Source organism: Mauremys mutica, chromosome 6 (genome assembly GCF_020497125.1).
Source record: "Mauremys mutica isolate MM-2020 ecotype Southern chromosome 6, ASM2049712v1, whole genome shotgun sequence".
NCBI lineage: Eukaryota > Metazoa > Chordata > Testudines > Geoemydidae > Mauremys > Mauremys mutica.
The window spans coordinates 46,269,273-46,296,276 of record NC_059077.1 but is presented as its reverse complement, the minus strand read 5'-3'; the positions used below and the strand labels follow the sequence as shown (position 1 = coordinate 46,296,276).

At 39.6% G+C, this 27,004-nt stretch overlaps 2 protein-coding genes across 5 annotated transcripts; one reads left to right on the top strand and one right to left on the bottom strand.

Moving 5' to 3' along the window:
* Nucleotides 1-28: 28 nt before the first annotated feature.
* ANKRA2 (ankyrin repeat family A member 2) lies at nt 29-13,684 on the bottom strand. Of its 3 annotated transcripts, none has more exons than XM_045021453.1 (9): nt 13,514-13,684; nt 10,463-10,867; nt 8,173-8,331; nt 6,436-6,501; nt 4,712-4,809; nt 3,930-4,055; nt 2,195-2,261; nt 1,997-2,077; nt 29-579 (listed from the first exon to the last, which is right to left on the bottom strand). In XM_045021453.1, the coding sequence occupies exons 2-9, from the start codon at nt 10,749-10,751 to the stop codon at nt 524-526; spliced, it is 942 nt and encodes a 313-aa protein (XP_044877388.1). In that variant the 5' UTR covers nt 10,752-10,867; nt 13,514-13,684; the 3' UTR covers nt 29-523. The 3 variants fall into 3 exon arrangements, with proteins under 3 accessions (XP_044877388.1, XP_044877390.1, XP_044877391.1); XM_045021455.1 differs by lacking the exon at nt 13,514-13,684 and adding an exon at nt 13,353-13,507; XM_045021456.1 differs by lacking the exon at nt 13,514-13,684 and adding an exon at nt 13,096-13,217.
* Nucleotides 13,685-13,776: 92 nt separating this feature from the next.
* On the top strand, nt 13,777-26,520 carry UTP15 (UTP15 small subunit processome component). 2 transcript variants are annotated; one of them, XM_045021452.1, is made up of 14 exons: nt 13,777-13,935; nt 14,447-14,499; nt 14,739-14,931; nt 15,720-15,812; nt 15,895-16,079; nt 17,077-17,255; nt 18,479-18,604; nt 19,510-19,645; nt 20,798-20,882; nt 22,812-22,961; nt 23,331-23,432; nt 23,628-23,755; nt 24,639-24,697; nt 25,804-26,520. In XM_045021452.1, the coding sequence occupies exons 3-14, from the start codon at nt 14,842-14,844 to the stop codon at nt 26,025-26,027; spliced, it is 1,557 nt and encodes a 518-aa protein (XP_044877387.1). In that variant the 5' UTR covers nt 13,777-13,935; nt 14,447-14,499; nt 14,739-14,841; the 3' UTR covers nt 26,028-26,520. The 2 variants fall into 2 exon arrangements, with proteins under 2 accessions (XP_044877387.1, XP_044877386.1); XM_045021451.1 differs by lacking the exon at nt 14,447-14,499.
* Nucleotides 26,521-27,004: the final 484 nt, after the last annotated feature.

The window sequence follows — 27,004 nt, the reverse complement described above, 5'->3', positions numbered from 1 at the left end:
CCCCCAAAAAACAGTTTAATCAGACAAATACAGAAATTGACAAAGTATTTTAATTCAACTGCATAAGAATTTGTAAACAACCACACATTGTGCACTTTTTTTGTCCTATAAACAATAAAGACACTTATCTTCTGTGGTACACACCTAAAAATCTAAAACGAAGTCTATGTGGATACCATATCATTGACACAACCTAGTGGAATACTCTGTAGAAAGTGAACTACTGTACTTAATGTGAACATTTATGCTGCTATAATTATATTTTTATTCAAGGTTTTCATGCAACACACACCGATTAAATTTTTTAAAATTTACATAAAATACATTTACAAAAGGATCAATGATCAGAGATGTCTATGAACATCAGTGAAATACATAAAGTATACTAAAATCTGACTAAAACCAGCAAATATTTTCACTGAGATAAAGTTAAATAAGTTAACAAGCCTTTATCACTGATTGTGGGGCTAAAACACAGTCCAAATCTTCAGGCCTGGAACAATTTTCTATTAACAGCAGGCCATTACTCCTTGATATTTTGAAGGAGCTGCAATAAATGAGCCTCAATAACCTGTTGAACTAAAGTGGAGAAACAACCTAGTTAATTACTGTTCAATGATTTCCAAATCACTACTGTTCTTGTATTTTACTGCTAGATGCTGACTTGTTTATTTTGATTAGATGATTGTACAAGACGAACTAATGCACTATGGATTTGTATCACCTATGAAAATTAAAACATCATATAATGCAAAACAATAAATACACTAACAGAGGGCCAGTATGTTGAGTGAGCATGGGAGGAAGCCCTGGTCTGTGGCCTGGTTTGGAAATGTAGATGGGATAGGTTAAGGTAGGGTATGGGGGATTCTAACCTAGAAGTGGAGAGCATGTGAGTACTAGGGGGTAAAATCATAGTCACTGTTGGAAACTTTGTAGTGATTTTCCTCAGTGTTCAGAATTTACACACTGAACCCGCTATGGGTTCCACATCTGAGCCATCCATGAAGTTATCAATTCCAACATAAGCCCAGGGGCTTGCAGCAGTTACATGCCTGGGTAGGCTTATCATTTTTTATTCACTTCAGGGTTTAAAAAAACCAAAGATTTCACATGGTTCAGAAGCCAGGGTCACCACTGAAGAGGCCCCTTTTTGACTCTGTACAACCATGCAGGACCCCGGAAGAAATGCCCTCTACCCCCAGGAAATGTTTGTGGTTTTAGATGAAAATACAAACAATTTCAAATAGTTCACAGAGGTAAGTCCAAGAATCCTGTGACTATTTAATGTACGTGAGAGCAGATGCCTGGCCCAAGTGCTCAAAAAACCGAACAACAATGTCTCCCTCTCAGAGAAAGCTGGACCCCAGGCTGAAAGGCTGCCGGGAGAGGGAGAGCAGCCTCAGCAGACAGGGCTCCTGTGTATCCCAACACACGGTTTAACGCTGTCTTCCTATGGCCAAACCCTTCAGGATGGAGGGGGTAGTAGTGTCACTGCCTGCCCTCTCCTAGAATAAATCCTCTCTCTGGTACATTTGTCTCCACATAGACAAAGGAGTTTGTAAATTAGATACACTCCCAACTGTGCCTAAAGACATGGCTCAAGAACAGTGACTCTCTTTCACTACTGACCTGGGCTCGTGAACTAGAGGTGAAAGACCTGTTACTAGTTCCTTGAACAATCCAGGTCTGTCCTCTAAATTACATATTGTAAGATGTACACAGTGCGTGCTGCTAGAGCTAACATTTTAATAGATTTTGAAAGCACAAGTCAAGCAAATAAAACAACGTGAGTTTAGTCAATTAATATTTACATAATTAAGATGTTTAACTAGCCCATAATCAACTGAAAACAACAGCCCTAACAGATTTAGCAATCTAAAACTATTTTGGGACAGGGACTTTTATCTTCTTACATGTGTAAAACACTGTTACTGTAACTACATAAACAAACTGCAATAAAAACAGCCAAACGTAAAGGGCTCTAAATCCTTACCGCTCCGATGGCCTAAAGCCACAGCCAAATCCATGGAATTATAGCCAGAATCTGTCTCAATAGTTGGATCAGCACCATTTTCTATGTAAAATAGAAGGAACAAAATCCCTAAATTATTCTGATAATTAGTAGTTTATCATTATCAATAATAAAATTATTTTAGGTTTGATTTCTTAATGTTATCCTTAATGTGCTCACCTAAGAGAATTTTTACACATTTCACATGGTTTCCATGTACTGCATATAGAAGAGGTGTCCCTCCATTCTGCAAAAGGAGAAAAAAGACTTACAGTCTTTAATAGCTGGAGTTCATGTAGCTAGTTCAAAAACTGAACAGACTGTATCTGTAATTCCCCCCTGATAATAAGTAGTACACATATGTGAGTCCTTCAGATAACAGGGGTCATAATGTGCAATGAAAAGGTCACCAGCTCTTCTCCAACTATGGTTTTCTGTGTCCCCCATCTTCTATGGGTCTATTTTAGGCCACAATCCTGGAAGTGGGTTGTGTCTGCAGACCCCTGTCCCTGTGAGGAGTCCTAGTGAAGTGAAAGGAGCTTTGCATGGGCAAATCTGTCTCTGTGGGTCAGACTGCAGAACCTGAAGTTTGTAGACTCTTCAAGGCAGAAACTGGCCCAAATTGTTTGTGTTTCCATGAAGGCTGTTCTAAATTATAGCAATTGCCAACAGCCCAAAGAGCAGGAATTAGCAGATCAACTCCTACACAAGGGGTGATCACAAGGGCTGGTTATGCCAGTTCCATGCCCAGACTCCAGAGTGGCACAAATTAACCAATCCACACCTCAATTCTGGATCACTGTTTTTACTGCTATTGCTTAGTACTGAGCACACTGTTGATGCAATATAAATAAAGTGGCAACAGACATTTTTACTGCATTAATATGGAAAAATATTTAACTTGTACAAAATCTTCTGAAGCACTCATCACGTATGTAAATTCCAGCCACTTTAGAAAACTGTCTATAAATTCAAAATCTGAAAACTGAAACCTTTTCAAATGTGACTATTAACCTGAAATACATTCTCATCTCTCTTATTTATATTTTGTACTGCTGCCATTGTTCTAAAGGAATCCTTATGGTGAAATGTAAATAATTCAACAGTAAGATTCATCACACCATAAAAATTGATTAACTTGACATTTATGTTAAAAAAGGGAAAATTGAGTAAGTGAATACTTTTTTAACTTAGACCCTTTCTCTGTTATGTAATCATACTGGCTTTTTTGCCCTTATGTTTCTGACAGTGCAGTTTAATCAATGACATCTCCTTTGAAATGCAAAATTCACAAGAGTCAAAGGCCAGTTTCTGTCTTCTAAAAGCAACTGCATTTTAAAGGTTACCTCAGATTTTGCCCTCGTCCCAGAGATATTTTTTCCTGGCTTCAGGGAGTAGCCCTCCCCTGTGCTAATAATATCATAAGTAATTCTCTGTAATTTTCTGCATAAGGAACTCTTCTATAGTAAGTACTGATATAGCAAAGTTCTTCTGTGGCAAGAAGACCTGGGTAGGGAACACCCCACTAGTTTGGAGAAAAACAAACATTTCACCTTTCCAAAAGGTCCATAGTAAGTCCTGGGGTGTGAGGACAAACACTTAAGGTCCCTGATTCACAGCCATCATGTGAGCCCAGGAACAATCTCATCTAGCCCTCCTATTTCGGCTTAGAAGACACTCCCCATCCATACCACCAAGAGACTACAGTTGGCCACGGAGACCTGAAAAAACTCTCTTGGTCCTGTACAAAAAAGTCCTCCCAGGGACAATCAATTAGTACACCATGTCCTAGGTTTTCCAAGCTTACATTTCTGAAAACTTAATATGGTTTTCAAATCCATGTCTGTTCTAGAGTTAGGAGCAAATTTCTGACCAATGCACACTAAGATAATGTACACTCCAGTGACAGACTTACCCAGTCATACTCGTTTACATCAACTCCACAATCAAGCAGCATTTTGACAATATCTGTGTATCCCTTACTACAGGCCAATGAGAGTGCACTTTCTCGCCCTTTCCCCAAAATCTGAGCATCTGCACCCTGAAGGGAACAAAAAAAAAAAAAAAAGGTGTTACCAGTCCTATTTAGAAACCTTACTGTCACAGGCTAGAGGGCCCTTTAAGGCAAGCTGGGCTCAGACTTGCCCCGAAAGGGCAATTAGTGATCCCAGCCTGGTGCACTAGAGTTAGAGTGATTAGAGCTGCAGCTGGGGTCTGAGAGAGACTACAGAGGCAGCAGAACTCTACTACAGACAGAAACCCACAGGGATGGAGGGGTGGGGGGTAGTCCCAAAGACACCCAAAGGGAGTAGAGTAGGCTCCTGTGGGGTGGCCCTGAGATAGAATTTGTAAGCAGAAGACTTCAGTAGCTGAATGTAGCAAGAACTTTATTCAGATTTGTTTGGATTTTCATTTGGACCTTTTAGTTACCCCAACGGGGATTTAAGCTTTATGCGACTTGGCTGGAGGGCTGAGCCACAGAAGATACTTGCAGGAAGTGCTGGAGCTCAGGATACCAATGACATTATGCACTGACATAAGACAGAACTCCAAAGTGGAGTGTGCCCCTACCACATTTGCCTTTTATTTCCCCTTTGTGGGGCAATTAATGTTACTACTTTTGCAGATGCTACATCTCTAAACTTAGCAATATAAAATGAACTAAAGATTTTGAGAAGAACTGTATTTTCTCCTTACATTCTGAAGCAGAAACTCTACCACTGCTATCTGCCCATGCGCTGCGGCCCACATCAGAGGGGTAAAACCTTCTTCATCTTTATGGTTGATTACATTTTCTGTTTAAAAGAAAAATACAGTTCAATGATCATTTTTGCTGCTGTACTGCAAGTGCTGTTAGAGTAAAGGTTGTGTCAACATTTCTGTTATGAACAGCTGCGTTTATAGTTCTACCATAAAGTCCACTCTGGCCTGACATTTTACATACAAAATCTAACCCTGACAGTGACAGAAATACACTTATCTATTCTGTGTGGGGGGAGGGGGAAGGAAAACCTAGCTTCTGATGACTTTCACATTTCCACAAATAAAGCTTTATTTTTATACTAAAATATTGCAGGTCATTTAACCATAATGTTGGCTATGGATATTTTTGGAGATAGTACAGCAGATGCCCCCAAAATAAACAAACGTTCCATATTAATAGTTATTAGGCAATCTAAAATGTGCTTTTCCAAGATAATGAGCCATTCTAGTCTCTCAAATAAATAACATGTAAATCTAAGGTCTAGAATAAAGAGTTGGCAATTTCATGTATTTGATTGGGGTTCTGTGCAGAGGGTTAAGCGTGTTCCCAGAAATGAAGGGGGGTGGTAAGTGTGTTTTTGTAGCTGATTCATTGGCTGGATGAGTTGAGTTAATTTGTTCCTGATGGATGTTTGTTTTTTCAATGCTGCTGAGTATATTTACATTGTTGTAAGATAAATTAGGTGTCAGGGTGCCCAAAGCTCTTATAAGGGTAACTTTTTTTTTTTTTTTTTTTTAAACCATTAGTCAAATCTAAATAAATATATGCTCAAATTTTTAAAAATGAATTTGCTTTCTCTGGATTCCCAATCCTTTGCCTCCTACAAAGGCGAGACAGTTTTACTTGAATAAATGCCAACAAAAAGCAAATTTCAAATTTGTATATTCAAGCATAACACCGCCTTAGGCCAACAAACAGATGTCAGATGGTAATGACTTTCAATGACTGCCTACAATGGCCAGATTCGTACCAGAGAAGTTAATGTAAATGCTTGTATAGCCTGTTGAGCCAGCCAGCGAGTCATCCATATTCACGCTAATATAATTACTTAAAAGGAGTGATGTACAGTACAGTGGATGCTATTTCGCAGTTTATTTTACAGAAAATAATATCTATTATAAAATTACAATAGTTTCACTGCAGGATATTGCATAACTCAGATTTGGAATGATAAGCAGTGAAGAGCCGTCTGAAACTACAATATAATGCTGTATAGGTTAACTGATAAAATTATGAATATAAATACAAATTCCCACTAAAGTGAGTGTATCAGACTATAAATGCAGTAAAGAACACTACAGTTAAATCATCTCATAACTAATTTGCAGATTTTTGCATATCTCACTTTCACAGTTTATCTATATGCAGTCTATAGGGTTTTTTCCCCCTGCTTCAGTACAGAAAGGATTTACATGTAATTCCCATTAAGACTAATGTTACTTTGCACACCCGAACTGCAGTGATGGGCAACTCGACATCTTTAAAAGTACAGACAGATATAAAAAAAATCCATGTCCATCATGAGTTTATGGGGTTTGTGATAGATCTGTGGGGGATTTTCTATGCAGCTGATGAATGTTGGGGGATATAATCCCATGTAACAAGGTTAAAAATCCTCCAAAGAAAAGATGAGGTTTAAAGCCCCTCAGACTCTCACCTTGTTCAATACGTGTGGCCAAATAAAGCATTTCCCCTTGAGCAGCCAGCTGGTGAACTGACAGAGCTGCAAAAAGAGCACAAAGATGTATTATGTGCACATAAGGCATGGTCCTGCTCCACCTGAAGCCAATGACAAAAGGAAGTGCTCATACTGATGTCAGCTTAACTTCTGAATCAGGTTTGCAGTCTTCTTAAAAGTGGTTCCATTTTTCCACCAACTCTCTATCATATTAGGGCAAAATATTTTCCACTGATGTTGAATTACAAACTTTATTATGTTCTCAATATCTCCATGAGATGGCTTCTTGCCACCCGGCTTGTAATTTAATGTCACTTTGCCATCAAGATTATATTGCCTTCAAGAACGTTTAAAGGAGAAAGATTAAAAATACCAAATCACTGATGAACATGTCCTCAGTGTTTTCCCGTTTTGAAACTATTAACCAATGTTTCCTCCAATGTTCCTTCCTTTCTGTTTAATTCTTAAGCTTATCTCAGGTTGCTTCATCAGCACTGAATTTTTATAGAGACCTGCTGCTGATAATGGTCAGACAAAGGGAATATTCTTACTTATTTTAAGACTTAAGAAAGCTGCAAGCACTTATCAAACTCTTTGTTGCATTAGAATATCCAAAATACTCTGTGACGGGTCACACAGTGTTCTGTATGAATCTAGTTGACTGCTTGTTGAAGTCAATAGCATAACTCCCATTGAGTACAATAAGCATTGGATCAAGTCTTTTGTAAGCATACACAACATGACCTACTTTTATATCGGGGAGGAAAATATTTCCATTAACCTCCCTCTCCCCACCCCATCCCCCCAAAAAAACTTGGGGATGGAATCAGTTATTACAGCAGAGTGCTTTAATAATCTAAGAGCAAACATTTAAGGCCTTAATCCTGCAACGTGCTTTGTACAGGCACAGGGGGTCTGCCTATGTCAAGCTCACTGTGGGTACAACCATTCTGTCTTGGGGAAAGGCCACAGTTATACATATTAATTGATAACACTTCGTGTTGTTTGCCAGTGGTCCATTAAATAAATGTCCATTGTGCTATTCCTATTCACTGTTAGTTTGATTTCTCAGAAAGGATACACCTTTTATTCAGAAAAGGGCATTGTATGGTATATCTCTGTATTCACTAGCCCAGTAGGAAAGGGGAAATTTTATAACTGAACTTCTAAGTTTAAGAGGGATGTATGCTTAAGATTTCAAATTGTGGCCATTTGTAGGTGAAAACTCTACTAGGTTATCAGTTTACATTAAAAAAAATAATTTTACAACTTCCTCTGTCAGTGCATCTTCTGTCTCCTTGATTATAATCACTACAGAGCAGAGACTGCCTGAATATTTATTGTATAACATCCAGGACATTGTTGGCACTTACCCATTAATTAATAAGTTCTACTTGCTGTACCTACACTGATAACAGATTAATAGGGTTAAAAAAAATCAAGTACTTTCATTTAAAGACTACAAAGAATCAAAAAGGTCGTCTGCAAGGTCTTCAGCTCAAGACTTGGATACTTTTCCTGAAGATGTGCTTAGCTAAAGCATAACTCATTGGCTTCAATACAGAGTGAATGGATGAAATTCTATGACCTGTGCTATGCAGGTCAGGCTAGATGATCTAATGGTCTCTTCTGGCATTATTCTATGAAAGGTCCCAATGAAAAAGTCAAACATCTAACTTACAACTCACAACATTTACTATACCACAGAATACTTACAATTTACAAGGAGAGGTGTTGTAGAGACCTCATTTCCCCTATGTTTGTTAGTTAAAGTAGTTGACTGTTTTATGGGCGAAAAATGTTTAGTTGTTGATGGGGTGTAGACATGTCTTACTTGAATTCCAGGAGAAGGGGAAGTATGGATGTTGCATTCAGCTAAATTCAACAGGGAAAAGATAATTGATTTTAGTGACTGTAAGAACGCTAAAAGGAAAGCTACAGATTCTAAATCAAACTAGGATACGTTAATGTTATAGAATATTTAAAACCTGCATTAAATAAGAGTGATGGAATGTATTTCTTTCCACTATTAATTACATGTACAGAATAATAAAGTGAAAGGGCCAAATTCATCCCTAAATCAGTGATGCTCTAGGGATGAATATGACCTACAATCATCCAAAGATGATAAATAATAAAAATTTTCTACCAGGTGTCTACATTAACTATGTTTCCTTATTGGTACAGTTTCACCATTTCTTTAGCAAAACTACAATTGCATTGTGAATGATGTCTTATGACTATTGATCTAATAGAAATGGAGACCTCCCAAATTAATTGATGACTAGCTGTTATAGTGTGGGGAAGCTAGAGTCCTAAAGGTCACTCTATGCCATGTTTTATCTGCACTTTCCATGGGCTTATTTTCCTAGCTTTCCATTAGATGAGCATAGGAACAGTAATTTAAAAGGATCTATTATAGACGTTGTCCTTTGGATTCCAATTCTTAGGAGTGGCTATATTACTTCTGGGAACTTAGATTAGAAGCCACAGAATTAAAAAAACAAAACCAAACCAAACACTTTAAATGTAGGAAGTCATAACTAGGATTAAGCTGCATTACTGGCTGAATTGATTTGGCATTAGTATGCAATAGTAATTAAATGATTTGAGGTTAATTAACAGGTCCAATAACTCTGGAGTCATACTGTAAAGAACTTCTGAGTGCAAATTCAGGAAGAGAACTGATTAAAAAAAGTGTGACACCCTGGGGCAAATGTAGTTCAAGCAAAATTACATTTTGCTTGTAGGTCAAATAGCTGCAGCTGTGGTTACAAAGTTAAATGCCCTAACCTGGTGGCTGAACTGCAGCCAAATACAAGAGGGGGGGAAATGGAAACCCGTAACCAGTCAAAGCTTGTATTCATTATGGCAAATTGATTAGATTCAACACCATGACAAGATTGATCACTGATTGTTTGATATAGTACAGAAATGTGAAAATTAAGTTTAAAAGCGCAGATATTTAAGAAGTAACAGACATAAGCCTAGTTCTGAAAGCTGTTCTGTGTGAGCAGCCCAATGCCTGCACAGAGCCCCCCTCTACTTCAATGGGACTGCACACACAGGTGTTAGGGTCTGCCCACATGGAACAGCTCACAGAATTGGACCCAGAATCACTAACCGCTTTCAAAAATAGGTGAAAATGACTCAACAAGGCAATTATTGCAATGATTGCAGGTCTAGCAGCATCATACTGATAAAACAAGATCAAAAGAGGCCACTGTCAGCGACAAAATAACTTAAAAGTTTGTATCAATATTAGGGAAAAGAGAAAACTCTCTAAACTTCCCCCAAAAGTGTATTAAAGCTAACAAGTGATCCTGCAATTCTTTCAGTGGGGCACTGTGTGGGTGCAAGAGTCTACCTGTGTGCAACACATTGCAGGGTTATGGACTAAGCCATCAAAAGATGATTATATTCTCAATGTGGCAGTAGTTTAATTTTTCAAAAAAATATAGACATCTGCCTCAGTGTAGACTCATGGTCTAAGTACATTTATGACTTTTCTTCAGTCCTGTTGCCTTTTTTTTTTTTTTTTAAAAGCCTGAAAGATATGTATACGTATGTACTCTCAGGAGGGAAATGAGGTTTGAATTAAACCATTTTTGAACTGGATGTGTAACAGAAATGTTAAGGAATTAATCATTAGCAATTTTCTATAATTTAAACATCAATAGGCTAGGCAAGATAGTTTTACAAGTCAGCTTGCATGCTTTGCAATGGAACTTGCTTCCTGCACCTAAAATTTTCCAAAGACTTTAATGGGAGTTACTGCACTACTTATATTTCCCTATGCAATCTTTTGCAAATAGAAGACAGTGACATAATCATCCTGAACTTTGTTTTTTAGTTTTAAAACCACTCTAGAATGTTAGGAAACTATATGAATTGATCTATAATCTTGAGGATAAAAAGCAAAGAAAAATATTGAAAAGTGAAGGGGGGGGGGGCGGGAGGAGAAGGGGAAGATAGTCCACACACAACTTGTACCATAAAGTTCAACCTTTAAATAAGACAGATGCCACTTCAAGGTCAGAGTTGACCTGGTCTTGAATATTTTTACTATCTTCTTCATTCAATGACTTCACAAACCGAGAACAGACATTCATATCAAATCTATTAGGCAAAATGAATTTCATTCCCATGGCGACACTCTGAGCTGGGCCTTCTTCAGTGGTGGAGTCAAGCTGATGCTCTACTTTAATGTCTGGCATGTGAGACAGACTATAGCTGCTGGTGCACTCTTCCACAATTATCTGTGCCCCAACATCTAGATTTGTTGAAGATGCCATAATTTCAATCTCAATTATGTAAAATGTTGCTTCATGGTTTCCAGTTGGTAGTGGTTTACTAGCATAATTTCCAACCAGTCAAGCAGTCTTTGAAGAGATCTGGACTTCAGAACAATCTACAATTGAACACAAATATTCTTAAGGTTTGAATACAATGTCACAACTTCATAATGCTATAAAAATACATTATTACTTCTTCCTTTAAAGTAGCTGCAATTATGTTACTATGGCTACAAACTTCAGGCCAAATCACAAAATCGGTATTAGATTTTATTTAGTTTTTATTCAAACAAAATTCTAATTGAAGCAAACAACAATTGTACCTAAATAAGGATTTCAGGATTTGACCTTTTAATTACTAAGGTTACAGCCAGCTCAATGCAAAGAAATAAGACATAAAATTGTCGATAACAAGGGATTTTGCTTCTTTGACTATAATTTAGCTGTCCCCAGCTATTACACGGAAAACGTGGTTTGAGGAAGCACTGAAAATGTGTAGTTTGAAACTCTGATTTATTACTATGTGCCTGCCTGAAACACTCACCCTTTTAGTGAATACTTGGGAAGAAAGGACTACAGTAGGTGCATTTTATGACTCATTGAGGTAGGTGGTTCACTTTGTCCCACGTGGACATAAGTGACTCATTAGAGAAAAAGAATCAAGAGCAGTAGTGAGGTAGGAATCCTAGAATCAGTCACATCTCAGGAGAAGGCTTAACCTGAACTCTGTTGTTAATTTCTGTATTAAAGATACCCGGGGAAGGGGCGGGGGGGGGGGGGGAACTTGGTCTTTTTGACTCTATACAGTGCATAAACTTTGCTCTAAAGCAGCTTGAGAAAAGCTTCTCCTCATAGGGCCATATCTTGTAGGCTTCATTAAGAGCTTTGCCTCAGTAAGAACTGTAGGATTTGGGCCTAAGGCTACATACAGAAGGAAATAATTTTTCTTTGAACAGAAAAGAAAATTGTTCAGGAAAACAGTACCGTTTCAGTATTTGGTTTTATTCCCCCCCATCCCCCCTCCTCATAGCATGACTGTGTGTCTCAGAAAACAAACTAATCCTGAGTGTAGCCTGCTGGTTTATAGTGAAACTGCAACACAATTATTAAGTCTGATTCTGATCCACTTATGGTTGTTTTACACTATTATAACTCAATTAACTTACAAAAATGTAAATCAAAAAAATTTTTTTTTGGATATCAGGACTAGACACAATGTTGTTAAACAAAGCTTTTGGATTTCAATAAGCATAATAATTCACTGATCCATGCGAGTTAGGTGACTTCACATCTCATCGGACTGTATCCTACATCAAAGCCTAAATTGTCATAGACAGGCTCCAATTAGCAAGTTAGCAAGAAATAGTTGTTGTCCTTTATTGTACTGTATGTCACCTTGCAGAATTAAGATCTTAACAGAGTTACTATGGGTTAGGTGAAACAAGCGGCCATTCCTTTCACTGTTATCTAGGAAAATCTGTTCAAGCTAATTTGCTCTAAAAGAAATGTGTGTGAACTGCAATACATTCAGAACTAATTCAAATCTCTAACTTGTGTAGATAAAATCCAGACTATTATTAAACCAGAACAGAGTTCAGGACTCCAGTCTTCTCCTTCTTTTTTCAAAATAAATAAATAAAAAAAAATGATAAACTCCAAGTGCTAGATCCTATAGGGAGGAAGAATGGTTTATGGGTTAGGGCATTCCCAGTTCTTGTAATCTTTGGGAAGTCACTCATGTAAGTCTTCCTGTGTCTGCGTAAAATAAGGATATTTCCCTAACCTGCAGGCATATTACAAAGCCTAATTTGTTAATGTTTATGAGCTACTCAAAAACTGTCACGATCGGTACTAAAAATGTCTCTATGTAAATTAGACTGTGCAGAAGTACATGTTTAGTTCCTCCAAATTCAGAGTCTTCTGTAACTCAGTTTTTCAGCAAGAACAAAGATGAGGTAGGAAGGAAAAGGAAGAAAACAAGATGGAAAAAGATTGTAAACATAAGTACAGGGACCCTAAAATGGCAAGAATTTTTAATAATTGACTCTCTTCATAGGTCAAATGAAACAAGCACTGAAAGATGGTAAATCCAAGCTATTTCAGACGGGGGCAGAAAGGCAGTCCAGAGTGCTGGGGTCCTTATTATACTAAGGTGGAGTTGGCATCACTGCCTCCAATGATTACATCTGCAGCAGTGTATTATGGAGGTAGGCTAGATGTTGGTTATTTATGACTATAGACATATATATAACCCAACACTTAAAATCTATCTGTAAGCTCACAGATACCAACTACAGATCCTGAGTATAGGAGTCAGCTGATCGCTATAAGGTGTCCTGCTTACTAAGCAAGCAACCAGTTTCTACTCCAGTTCCAGCTTCCCATTCATTTTAAGCGGTGACCTCCTATAAACCCGAGGCTTGAAGCGGCAAAGACAGCAGCTAATGGCAGCGTGATCCACATCCCGAACAAACGTTGCGCTCGCTGGGCCACGGCTTCTAAACCAGCTGTTAATCAAGCAAGAGCACCACGTGACAAGTGCACTTCATTTCCGGAAACCTTTGTTGCCTTATTAAGACAACGCCGCTGGCAGAGACTCACCCAACGCTGCCCGGGGCGAACCTCAGGCCCGCTACCGCCCGCAGCCACTTTAATACTCGGCCGCGCGCCTGGTGTCACCGTTATTCGCACGGCGAAGAAGGGGGTGGGGAGGGAGCTCTAGGCGCGAGCCGTGGCAGGTCTCTGGGGTCGGACCGTCTCACCTGCGGCGGCTCCTCCTCGGTATTGTTACTGGCGTTGTTGTTATTGTTCTCCGGAACGTCACTTCCCCTCTGTTTACAGGATCCGGAGCAATGAAGTGTCTTCCAGCCTCACGGGCGCGCGCGTCCCGGAAGGGAGTTCTCATTTACGTTACCAATAACACTCGGTGCGATTGGACACCCTGGTGCCCTTTTCCTTTTTCTCATTGGGCCTCTCAAGAGGTCACGCGGGTCAGAGACGTGGGTGTGAGAGGTGACGCGAGGCGCAGCAGTGATGACGCAGTTCTTCCGCGACAGGACCGACCTGATGCTCGATGGCAGCTGCCGTGGGACGCAACGTGACTTCTGCCTGCTGAGGCGGAACCGGGCTCCTTCGTCCGGCGCTGCCCCAGTGACATCCAGTCGGGACGGGAGCCTGCTGCGAGGTGGGGATCGCGATGGCAGAGACCCCCCCCCCCTCCGCGCCCCGCATGGCCCGGGAGGGAGCCGCGCCGCGCCGCTCGGCCCGGAGAGCAGCCGGGCCCCGGTCTCTCCCGCCCGCCTCCTGAGGCTGGTGAGCTGCCGGCTCCTTCTGCTCCGCTCGACCCTGTAACTCCGCTGCTGGGTAACGAGCCCCTGTGCCTAGATACCCCCGCCCCGTGCAGAGCGCGGCGCCAGCCCGCGTGAGCCGGGCCCGACCCGCGTTGGGCTGCCCCGTCCCGTGTCCTTCAGGCGGGGCCTGCTGCTGAGCAACGGGGCTGCCCCTGTCTCAGGCACCGGCAGCTCCGCAACTATTGGCCAAGCTGGAGCCCTGCTGTGCTGACTGGGGAGGGGCTGTCACGGTGGCGGGGAGGGGGTAGCCGGGGTGGTGTGGAAAGGGGAGTTATCACAGTGGCTGCGTTGTGCAGGCGCTGACTAGTGAGTCCGTAGTCTTGGTCTGAAATGTCTCTTGAGCAGGGCGCTGTGTTACTGACCTGTGTCTGTTGTGATGAGCGTGGATGGAAGCTAAGGTGAGCTCACGTGTGATCTGATCCAGCTTCAACACTCTAGATGTAAGGCTGCTATATGAATCTACTGCATGCCCTGGCCTTATGTTCCACACTGTCCCCTTCATCCTTGGCCCTTGCCCCCAAAACTTAAAATCAGGAAGCTGGATAAGATATTTCAGCACATGCATAATGGAATTTCATTTGTTTTTTTTTTTTATGGTTCAAATTTAAAATTTATTGTAAACTCTTGTTTTTTTCAGCTCCACTTGCATTTAAAAAAAGAAATACCACACTTTTGCTTTACCGAGAGCATAACAGCAGGGGCTGCACTTACTGCTTTTGGGAACCTAATTATACGAAAAAATGGCTAGTTATAAACCTGTAGTGGTTCAGTCATTTCCCAAGCTTGGTGAGAAAATCACACAAGATACTTTGTATTGGAAGAATTACAAGGTAAGAATGCATAGTTAATATATGGGAATATAACTTAAGCGTTTGTGTAGTAGTTTTTGCTTAAAGATTTTTGTCTTGCTTTTATGCAACAGTATAAATGGCCAAAACTTAAAAACAAAAATGACTTTCCTATCCATTGTTGTAACTGGACTCTCTCTTTGTGCACTTTATAGCAAAATAGCTTCAGTAGAGGTGACAGCTTGCCTATGTTTGTTTTTAAAATCAAGTTTGCATCTTACTCGTGTAATGAGTTTGTCAACATTTCAAGACCCCAGACTGACTTGAATCACAAATTTCTTCCTCTAATATATGCAGATCACTCTAATAAATATGGTCACCTTCATTTATCTTACTGGCAATCATTACAATAAGTTTGTTGTAGTAAGTCTCTTTTTTAAAAATGAAAATGTATACCAGACAATTTAGGTATAATGTACATATGGGTATTTGAAAAGTACATATTTTATACAATATGAGCATGTTTTGCATTTTGGAAAATTCCCTAGTAATGAAACAACCTTACACTTTAAACATAAAATTAGAAAAAAAAATTCTTAAAGCAAAAAAGAGGAAGTAAAATTTTGGGAGGGGCAAAAACTTTTTTTTTTTTTTTTAAATACAGCCATGATTTTTTCTGTTCTAATTCTTTAAAAGGATTTTGTAATTCAGTTTAGAAACTAGACAATGGTAGAATATCCATGTCAAGCTTTCATGTCTTTGTAAGACTACTGCTAATAAAAATCTTTGGTAAAGATTAAATTTCTTTAATCTCATTTCAATTCATTTAGACTCCTGTTCAGATAAAGGAATTTGGTGCAGTGAATAAAATTGACTTCTCTCCAATTCCTCCACATAATTATGCAGTCACAGCCTCTTCAAGGGTAAGTTTTCATAATTAGCCCTATTTTGTTTTTCAATTAGTGTTGTATGAGAATGTACTAATTTAAAATTTATTTTTATTAGATCCATATTTATGGTCGGTACTCTCAGGAGCCAATCAAAACATTCTCTCGCTTCAAAGATGCTGCTTATTGTGCTACATATAGAGATGATGGCAAGCTGCTTGTTGCTGGAAGTGAAGAAGGTGTCGTTCGGCTCTTTGATATCCATGGAAGAGCAGCACTGAGACAATATGATGGTCACACTAAGTAAGAAAGACAACATGGTTTTATTCATTGTGTATAAAAGCTTTCTCGTGTACATTTTATGATTGAAATACCACGGAATACTTTGTGAAGGTGAAGACATTAACAGGGTTCAGAACTAGATAAGTTTGTTACCCTAAATTTTACACGCCAATTAAAATTAGCATGCATTAGCATTTCTAATTTAACGAAAGGGAAACAAGGTTGTGGCCTGCCCTAAAGGAATTGCTAGGGTGTTATGGACGCAAGCAGAATTTCTTCGAAAACAAAATAATTATTTATTTAAAAGAAATAAGTGGTTACAATGTTTTTAATAAAGCAAGAAAGAATACCCGGTATATAGAGCACAATAGAATAAAACACAATAGAATTACATTTTAAAGAATCGTATAATTAAAGCGGCGCACCAAAATAAAAGACACAGATTATATGGAATATTCCTGTATCGCATCTAGAATTATTATGTAAGTACATTTAAATGATGGTACAATCTGATATTACCATTCTGTGGGTGGCGGCCAACCAGTCACAGAATGGGATGGGGTAGATGTCACTCAAACACAGGCATCCGGCTTTATTGATAACCACACTCAGGCACTCCTTAACAAGAAATATTAACATCAGACTAACACTCATACCAAAATCCCTTACAACTTTTATATAGAATTACTAGGCTCCTACCCTATTTGAATCTTCTCTTTATATACAAAAGAATATGTAATTGCCCTTGATGGAGGGGTGGAGTGGTATTAATGCATATTCTAAGAAAAAAGTCAGCATAGCCCATATTTTGTGATCTGTATTTTTAATATAAACTTTGAACCGTTGAAGGCATATCTGACTTGCAAGCTGCGGCACTATACCTTACAGTAGCAGATATTTTGTTAGCCAGTTTATTATAGCACTTCAGATTAAGTGGACATATTTTCCTATAATAACTGTGTATTCAAAGTTTGAAGTACTTGTAGTAATCTTGGACATCGTTCATTTTGGTTTCTAGAGCAGTACACGTAGTGGACTTTCTGTCTGATAAATACCGTATAGTCTCTGGTGCTGACGATTATACTTCGAAGTTGTGGGATATTCCAAGTGCAACAGAAATTGTGTCATACAGCGAGCATATGGATTACGTGAGATGTGGCTGTACAAGTAAACTGAACACAGATCTTTTTGTAACAGGTTTGTTCTGTAAAATACTTGTCTGTCTTGAATTGGTCTCATATAAGAAACTCAGAAAAGCAGTTTCTTCTTGACCTGGGTTCTACATCTAAATGGCACTAATTTCCCCTCCCCTGCACTGGGAGTCTCCTGCCTTTCATGTGTTCTCTCTCTCCTTGATTTTTTCTGTTTAAAATATTGATTATCTTAGCATTTATCTTTACAGGATGACTCTTGTTATTACAGTACGACAGTGGGCTTGCCTCTTATGCCAGTTCTTTGGGTTTTTTTGTGTGTTACATGTTTCATAGTGATTAGAACATTACACTAGTCCTTTAAGGTTAATGATTCTGCTAAAATACTAGACTATTTCTTGACTTTTTAAGAATAAGTAAGCAAGCATTCCACTTTCCTAATACAGGGTTGCCCGGGGGGGGCAAGTGGGGCAATTTGCCCTGGGCCCTACAGGGGACCCGACGAGAATATAGTATTGCAACTTTTTTTTTATGGAAGGGGCCTCTGGAAATTGCTTTGCCCCAGGCCCCCTGAATCCTCTGGGCAGCAATTAGCAAAAACCTAATACATCAATGCAATTGAAAATTTTTGCTAAGACTTTAGGAAAAGATGGCACCAGTGAACATGGCTTGTGTGGTCTAAAAGTTGAAGTTTCAAAACTGGAACAAATGCAGCTTAAGTAGCTATTAGAACCAACTGCTACTGAGTTTCCTGATATTTTCATCATAATCTAGATTAAATACCATGCACTCCTATAGCACAATATAACTGATGGATAACTCTTACACAGAACACTACTAACGTAAAGTTATGGTTATCAGACCACTGGTTGGACTATAGTTATGCTTCATTACACTTGAAAACTGATATTCCAAGTTTTTACATGGTATAAAACGTGTTTTAGCTCTAGTGGTTCTAGTGATTCTTGCTGCTATAGTCATATGAATTCAAGGGTGGGTAGGAAGAAAACTGATCTGAATGACAGGGTTTGTAAGGTCCAGTGTCTTGGTAGTAGGACTAAAGGTGAGATCCTTATAACATCTGAAAGAGGGAAATTCACTTATGTAAGATACTGGCTATTTAAACTGAAGCAAAATGCTTTTCTGTTGGTCAGCAGTTCCTATGGACTTGTGTTTGAGATTGAACATTTAATCTTAGATGAGTGTGTGGGGTTTTTTGGTACTTGAAATGTTATGGGTTCTTAAATTGTTCACTGGGGTATTTTTCAGGTTCGTACGATCACACTGTGAAAGTATTTGATGTACGGACAGAAAAAAGTGTTATGACTGTAGAGCATGGACAGCCTGTGGAGAGTGTTCTTCTCTTCCCTTCTGGGGGTCTTCTAGTGTCTGCAGGTATTTGAACAAAATGAAATTTCTTTCCTTTCTTCGCCCCCTTAACTTGCAGCCACAGAGTAGGTATCACATTTGTCATTGCTGAGACTGAAACACCAAGGCTGCACACTTCTACTGCCTTATGAATTAATAATGCATTGAACTCTCGATTGTCATGCAGCCATGAGTGGCCTGGTTCCAGCTGTCTTAGAGATCCTACTATAGTAGTGAATTTGCAGTCTGTCCTAAGAGCTAAACTCAAGGAGTAGGCAGCAGGGCATTCTCAGAAGAGGGTCTTCATCTTTGTAATCTGCTCCCACTTGCTGTTAATCAAAACTTAAAATAAGAAACCTTAGGACTGGAAACTGACTCTCATTGGCGTAGTGCCATAGTGTGCAAGGGTGGAAGAATGGGATAAATTGTTTCATGGGACAAAGATTATTCTTGAAAGATGTCAATTTTTCACTCTTGATCTGTAGAGCTAAGAATCTTTATTTTCTTCAGGGTCCGTTCCCCCCCCCCCCCCCTCGATTTGCTTGAACACAAACAGAAGATCCCCAACTCCATGCTGAGCCTCCATAATGTTCTTATAGAGGGAAGTTATAAATTTTCTCCTTTTTTAACATCTCTAACAGACCATGATTGACGCCCACAGCTGCTATAACCTGAGTGATACAATATTTTTCTCCCAGTTGCTTCTAGAGGAAGTTCATGTCTCCTATAGAATATAAACTCAAATTGTTTGTTTGACAGGTACTTATGCCATAATCATAAGTGGACAAGGGTGGAGGCAGTAAACTTAGTGTTAAAAGGAAACCATGACTTTCCGCTAGTGTGTTCTTTTGTGCTCTTAACTTGAAAATTTATGCAAAGAAACTTAAACATGTATATGTCAAAACTGCTTTGCATGTGTTTCCTATTTACAGGAGGCCGGTATGTTAAAGTCTGGGACATTCTAAAAGGAGGGCAATTACTAGTGTCGCTGAAAAATCACCATAAAACTGTAACCTGTTTATGCCTCAGTAGCTCTGGGCAAAGGCTGCTCTCAGGCTCATTGGACAGGTTAGTATCTTTCACTTGATCTAACTTTTTAGGGGTTTTGTTATTTTTAAATTTGGGAAAAACACATTGTAATCATGACTGCTATAGATCAAGGCAGGAGACTAACACCAGACTAAAAGTAATAAAAGCAATATTTTTCATATTACAGTTACTGGTGCAAGTAACTTTGAAACACATTCTGGGGCCTTGTTCTACCTTTAATTGTGCACTCGTAATTCCCATTGACTGACTTAAGTGGCAAATGCATAAATCATTCAAAGGGCCAAACTGTGACTTTTCACCAAATTGCTATTCTGTTTCCTGAAACTCCAAACTTAAGTCCCCCCCCATGCCAGTTGGTCCCATTTTAATATGAAAAGAGAGCTGCACTTACTTACTTACTTACTAGTGCCTCTGATTTCAGTCTAGGTCAGAGTCCTCTCTTGCTAATAATCCTCACTTGCACCTTACATCAAAAATGGCAACCTCCACCCCACTCTTTATTCATATTAGCAGTTGTTCCCTACCCCCAAAAGTGGCTGCCCTGGTCCTTGATCCCTGGATTGAGTCACAGCTCAGCATAAGAGCTCCAAGGGAAACTGTCTCCTCTACTTTCTTCTGAGTATTTCCTTCTAACTCACTAGCAAGAGGGGCCCAAACCCACAGAGGGACGTACCTAGTGCAAGAAGAGATTAAAAAGATAAAAGGTTCAAATGATTGAGCCATTGTTTCTGGCTTTTCCTTTGGTGCCTAGGGAAGGCAGTAGTACCCTGACACTCGGTTCATGTTTGGAAGGTTATTTGAAAGTTAGAAATTGAAATATTATTTTAAATGAAAGCTTAGTTTCTGCAGAATCTGCATATCCTAGACCAACCACGTAAATATATTGTGGAGGCCAGGTCTGGACCATGAGCCAGATGTTTGAACCACTACCTGATGGCCTGATGGTACAGCAAGTGTAAGAATTTGAGAGTATGAAATCTTTCTGCAGGCTAGATATCTGAAGAGACCAATAAAAGTAGAATCTGTTGTACAATGAAGAAACTTTTATGTAAAATTTGTTGAACTCTCTCTAGACGAGTCTGTGACATTTGTAAGAGGTGAAATTCCTGTAAAATATCTAGACTGAGACATGGAAATGTGAAGTTGTAAATAAGTTGCTTTTCTATGCAGGCATGTGAAGGTTTACAGTACAGCCTCCTACAAAGTAGTCCACAGCTTTGATTATGCTGCGTCAATTCTGAGTCTTGCATTGGCCGTAAGTATAATATAAAAAATAATTTTTAGGCTCTTTGGGAACTGGTGTATTTAAAAAAAAAAAGTAAGTGGTCTACATAATTCATGTTAGCTTTTGTTGCAATCTCTAAATGTCAGAGGGATGGGGTGTGTATGTGGGGTGTGTGTGTCACTAAGTGAATTCTACACATACAAATATTACCTGGAGACTTTGAGTATTATACATTAGGCTGTCATAACAATCCATTGGCTTAACATGCTGTCCCGCAGCTGAGTCTGGCACTGGTCTTAGCAGTGTACTCTGAGCTGGGAGTGTCTTGAGCAGTGCGCTCCCCCAAGGAGTGAGTGATTGGGAAGGGAATGTTGCTGTGGTCTGACCTTCACTTTGTAAAGAAGGCTGTACTTTTTCTTGTTGGGGAGCCTTCTGCAGCTCCAGCTGGAAGTGGACCAGTTGTTGAAGCTAGTCAGTGGTTGTGGGAGGACCTGCCCCAGGAGCCTTTTAGAGCCAATCTGGTCTGGGAAGACATGGATAGAATCAAACAGTTCACCTGCCGAAACCTTCCTCACTCTACAAACAGGCTTCCCCTGTGATGAAGGGTTAAGGATAGAGACATTAGAAACTAGTTTCCATAGGAGGAGCTGTGGACAAACAACCTCCTGGCAGGGAATGCAGGGGCTGGCTTTGCTTTTCTCTGGCTGCCTGACAGCTCACTCCTACTGCAGGCAGAGCTAGCTGTGGCTGCTCTCCTGTCAGAACTTCTGCAGAGGAGGAAGGGAATGAACTGCTTGGCAAGCCATCCCTTTACCTTCCCTGCCTGAGAGTCAAGGGAAGAGCCAAATTCTCTGCTTGGTGGGGCTGAGAAGGCTGGTCAGACACAGCTCCCTTCTCCCCCCAGTGGTAGTTCAGAGGGCCACCCTCATAGTTGGTAGAGAGTCTGGCATCAATTGACTACCTCTTCTCCCTTCCCAAACCCCCCCCCCCCTTCTCTGGCTCTTCTGGAGGTCTCCTTGTCTTGGCCCCTCACAGCCATCTCTTGGGGACCAGGGGGGAAGGGAGGTATTGAGTCCTAGGGGGGTCTGTGGTATTTAGATAAATATGAGCCCAAAGAGTCAAAGATGCTAACATGACCCTGTCACTGTACAACATTAACAGTTTTAAACAAAGGTCAAGGTTCAGAGTATAGAGACCTCAGCCTGTTTTTAGTACCATGGCAAACATAAGAACTACCATACTGGGTTAGACCAATGGACTGTCAAGTCCAGTATCCTGTCTTCCATCTGTGGTCAGCACCAGAGCTTCCGGGTGAGTGTACAGAACAGGGCAAGTTTGGAGAGATCCACCTCATTTTCCCTTCCTGGCTTTTGGCAATCAGAGATTTAGATTTGCCCTGAGCATGAGGTTACATTCCTGACTATCTTGGCTAATAGCAAGTGATGGACCTGTCTCCATGAACTAATTTAGTTTTTTTTTTAATCCACTTACCGTATACTTTTGAGCCTTCACAACATTCACTGGCAATGAGTTACGCAAGTTAACTGTATTGTGTGAAGAAGGGCTTCCTGTTTGTATTAAACCTGCTTCCTCTTGTTTGTATTGAACCTGCTGCCACCTGTCATCAGGTGATCCCTGGTTTTTGTATTGTGGGAAAGAGAATTTTTTTTTCCACACCAGTAATGATTTTGTAGACCTCTATCATATTCCCCCACAATCATCTCTTTATTAAGACGACCATCCCTAATCTTTAGTCTCTCCTCTGGGAGTTGTTCCATGCCCTTGTGTCCAAAAATTTTGTTTAGATCAGCAGGCCTTAGTATTTTGGGGTTTTTATCAGACCTGTTTCATACAAAATAGATTAACAATGTTTATATAACCAGAGAACTCTGCCTGCTATGGAAAGCTTCATCACAGCAAAAACACTTTGTTACTAACTCAATTTCGTGTTCATTTTAGCCTGAAGATGAAACTATAGTTGTAGGTATGACCAATGGGGTACTAAATGTGAGAAACAGAAAACACGAAGAAAGCAAAGAACGTTTTCCAAAGAAGAAACGGCCAGGATACAGAACCTTTGTAAAAGGAAGAAACTACATGCCGAAGCAGGTATGGGGGAGAGGAAGGTGTGTGTGTGTGGTAGCTGCATTCTGTATAACTCTTCAAAATAAAAATTGCGCTTTTAAAAAAAAAAAAAAAAATCTATACACCTAATATTAGTATGAAGGGTTTTAAAGGGAATGATCTAATTAGCTGTGCTGACAACTGTATTTTTAACATGACTTTCCAAATACAACATTCCTCCTCCCTCCCCCCCCTTGAAAACTTTCCCAGAACTCTGATAAGAACAAAAGACACCTGGACAGCAAATTGCACTATCTGGAAAAGCAATATAAAGAAATTGAGAAGTAGTGTTAGTGCTGAAAAAATACATATTAAACATGTTTGCTCAGTCCTGAACTGTCCTTTCAATTCTAGGAGGATTTCTTTGTCAGTAAACCTGTGAGAAGTCACTTAAAAAAGTATGACAAACTACTAAAAAGCTTCCAGGTCACCAAGGCTCTTGATGTAGTACTTGAGGTAAGGCCATTACTGCTTTGTGCATCAATACTCAGTGCCTTCATTTGACATTTATATTTACATATTATGAAATAATATAACTTTTAGACAAGGCTAGAAGGGGAAGAAATCTCTCTTGTGTACATAGACCTGCTTATGCAAGTTTCATTTCATGTTGAAGATGAGCACTGGTACTAAACTCTTTACTACACTTAGGCCCGTAACAGGACGCCTGAAATTACAGTTGCAGTCATGCAGGAGCTAAATCGCAGAGGAACACTTCAAAATGCACTTGCAGGACGAGATGAAACACAACTTAGCGTCCTCCTGGCTTTCTTGATAAGGTATCACTCACCTAAATTACCTCTGACAAGGCTATTTCATCAGGCAGATATTTCTTGTTGCCAGCTTTTGCCACACTTACCTGCAGACACCTCTTTCGAGTGAAACCTTGGCCCGACTGATGTCAACAGGAATTTTGCCACTGACCTCAGTGGAGGCACAAGTTTAGAATTTACCCCTACCATTGTTCACAATTACTTTGTGTTCTTAATGGACTTGTGCTTGTATGGTAACTACACTGCCTTTTGTTTATAAAATGTATGTTGATCAAGTTTGCTGCTCTCTTTTTAGAGGAAGTATGAGACCCACCAAAAAGAGGATGAGGTTTCTTTAAACTTGCCTTATTGCCCCTTTGCCTGCTACCCTCCCACTCCATCTTAATGAGCCCTGTTGTCTGAAGCTTGTGTTTTATCTTCCTTTATTTAAAAAGAATATTGCCACCTTTCCAAGCCCCAGTGCTTTCCTCATTGAGGGGTTGCTACGTGTGACTTCCTGATTATCCCATCCCTTGGACTGCTTTTACCCCTTCATGTGAATGAAAAGTTGTCTAGTTAAACTTTTGTGTGGTAAATTGTATATACGTATAGGAAAACTGTTTGTTTATTCATACTGGTGGAATGGGAGTAAATGGCTAGTATCTTAGGTATAAAATTATCTCATAGAGCTGGAAGGAACCTTGGAAAGTCATCGAGTCCAGTCTCCTGCCTTCACTAGCAGAGCCAAATACTGTCCCTGACAGTGTTTTTTGTTGTTGTATTTTTATTGCCCCAGATCTGTAAATGGCTCCCTTAAGGATTGAACTCTCAACCATGGGTTTAGCAGGCCAATGCTCAAACCACTGAGCTATCCCTCTCCCCAATTTTAAGAATTGCTCTGTCTCTGCAGGTATGTGGTTGAGCCAAGATTTGCCCCTATGCTGATAAAAGTTGCAGAAATGATTATTGGTAAGTAGCGACAAAGAGTCCTGTGGCACCTTATAAACTAACAGATGTATTGGAGCATAAGCTTTCGTGGGCAAATACCCACTTCGTCAAATGAATGTTCTGTAAGTAATGTACCAAAAGGAAACTACTAGTATTCCAAGCTAAGCTTATGCTGTTCCAAAGAGTAAAGTTCTACATTTTTGCCTAACCACCCAGGGTGGAATTTAAAACTGATATACCGTATTTTCCGGCATATAAGATGACTTTTTATACTAAAATACAACCCCCAAAAATCGGTGGTCGTCTTGTACGCCGGGTATAAACATACTGTAGCTTCGGCTACATACAGAACGTCCCTGTGCTGATTTAAAAGGCTCTGGGCTCCCCGCCGCAGCGGGCAGCCCAGAGCCCTCTGACTCCCCGCCGCGGCTGGGATTTAAAAGGCTCTGGGCTCCCCGCCGCAGCGGGCAGCCCAGAGCCCTCTGACTCCCTGTAAGTACCGGTAAGTCAAAACCATTTTAATTAAAATTATTTAAATCAAATCTGATGTTATTAAATGGTGTTGCCTCGGAAGGGGGGGGTAGTCTTATACGGCGAGTATAGGCCAAAACCTATGTTTTAACTGGAAAATTAGGGGGTCGTCTTATACGCCCAGTCACCTTATACGCTGGAAAATACGGTAATAAAAAAGCCAGTGGTCAAAATAAAATCAGAAAATTCCAGGCTTTATTTTTTCTTGCCAGATGATTGATCAGACTGTACACTTCACTTTGATTAATGCTCACTGTACAGAAGAGCACCTGTCCCAGGCGCTGAATGCCCTCGGCGCTATTTTTATGCAGTTGTGTGGTATGACTAGCTTCCCCAACTTCTCCCAGTGCATAATACCACAAGTAGTAAACATTTAAACAAAAGTTAAGCCCCCCCTCAGGCTTACTAGCATGAAAGTTACTGTAAGACTATATCAATAACTTTTCAGAAAGCTATTAAAATATTCTCCATCTTACCACAAAGCAAGACTTATCAGAAATAACTATTTAAAAAATATAATACATGCTTATAAAATATAAACCAAGTGAAATGGATATCTGCACATAGACTAACTTAAGTAACATTCCTTTCTCCAGATATTTATCTCCCTGTGGTTGGACAATCGGCAGTAATTGATAAACAATTCTTAAGACTCCAAGAGATCATAGAAAAAGAAATTGATTACCAGGCGGAACTACTTGAAGTTTTGGGAATGATGGATACACTGTTTGCTACCATGACGAAGAAAAAGGCCACTTCTCTAGAGGAGAACAAAACTAATGGTATTTTGAGGGTTCTGGAACAAGCTACAAGTAACTAACTGTCTAATTCCATACATCATATTTGTGGAAAATTCATTGGATTTGAAATCTACGAAGCTTTCCCCAGATAGTATTTTGAAAGCTGCTACAGAAAAAAAAAATTATTTTGCTTCAGGAAATGGAAACAACTCCTGCAGGATGTGTTTTGAAGAGACTGGATTAATGATGACAGAAAGAACGGACCCTTTCAAGACAAACTTTCCATGTAATTTTTTGACCACAAAGATTTTAAAGTTTTATTCCAAAGCTATTTAACTACTAAAATACATCTTGCGGATCAGTACAAAGAGAGACTTTGTTCCTCCAAATACGTTTATGAACTTCATTTTATATTGCTCCTCTTTTCTCCTCCATTGTTCTCCCCTCTCCCCCCCCCCCCCCAAATAATAATTGTTTGTTTAACTTTAATATACATCAATTCTGTAAGAATTGGTATATCTCAAATCTCCGGTACTTGGCCACAGGAATAAAACCAAGTATGACTTTGACATAGCTTGACTGCATTGTGGCATTTTTTCATTCTCTTTTCATTACCCAGTTCAAATCTTTGGTATCTTAGTAAAAAGCAATTCTCTCTCTTTCTCTCTCTGTCAGAAAATAGTGGACAATAGTGAAGCATTTTTTAGGGATACAGGAAGATTCTGAGCTCAATATCTTTACTCAAATCCTTGCAATGTATTCACTTTTGAAAAGTGAATGCTAACTCATAACCTATTTTGCCTAGAATTGAGTTTTCTTATTTGGATTGAGTTTTTCCCTTAGAGCAACTTAGTTTTAAAAAAATAAATAAATCTAACTAAATTACTCATCAGTGAGGAAATCCTCCGTTACAGTTCCAGCATCATATTAACTTTTGCTCCTTCCTCTCCCACTCTCCCCATATCAGCTGAATCCCTTCACTTGCATTGTGCAATGCACTTAAATCTGCCTTATTGCATATATGAATTGTTTGTTATAGTAAAACAGTGGAGGTAGA

What these genes read in the sequence shown, in the direction of transcription:
- ANKRA2 (XM_045021453.1), bottom strand. Translation starts at nt 10,751, where the DNA reads ATGGCATCTTCAACAAATCTAGATGTTGGGGCACAGATAATTGTGGAA. An exon ending in TAGAGTTTCTGCTTCAGAAT is followed by an intron (nt 4,056 to 4,711) that starts GTAAGGAGAAAA and finishes TGTTCCCTTCAG; the next exon opens with GGTGCAGATGCTCAGATTTT. An exon ending in ATGTGTAAAAATTCTCTTAG is followed by an intron (nt 2,078 to 2,194) that starts GTGAGCACATTA and finishes TATTTTACATAG; the next exon opens with AAAATGGTGCTGATCCAACT.
- UTP15 (XM_045021451.1), top strand. Translation starts at nt 14,842, where the DNA reads ATGGCTAGTTATAAACCTGTAGTGGTTCAGTCATTTCCCAAGCTTGGT. An exon ending in GAAACTACATGCCGAAGCAG is followed by an intron (nt 22,962 to 23,330) that starts GTATGGGGGAGA and finishes TTTCAATTCTAG; the next exon opens with GAGGATTTCTTTGTCAGTAA. An exon ending in CTCCTGGCTTTCTTGATAAG is followed by an intron (nt 23,756 to 24,638) that starts GTATCACTCACC and finishes CTGTCTCTGCAG; the next exon opens with GTATGTGGTTGAGCCAAGAT.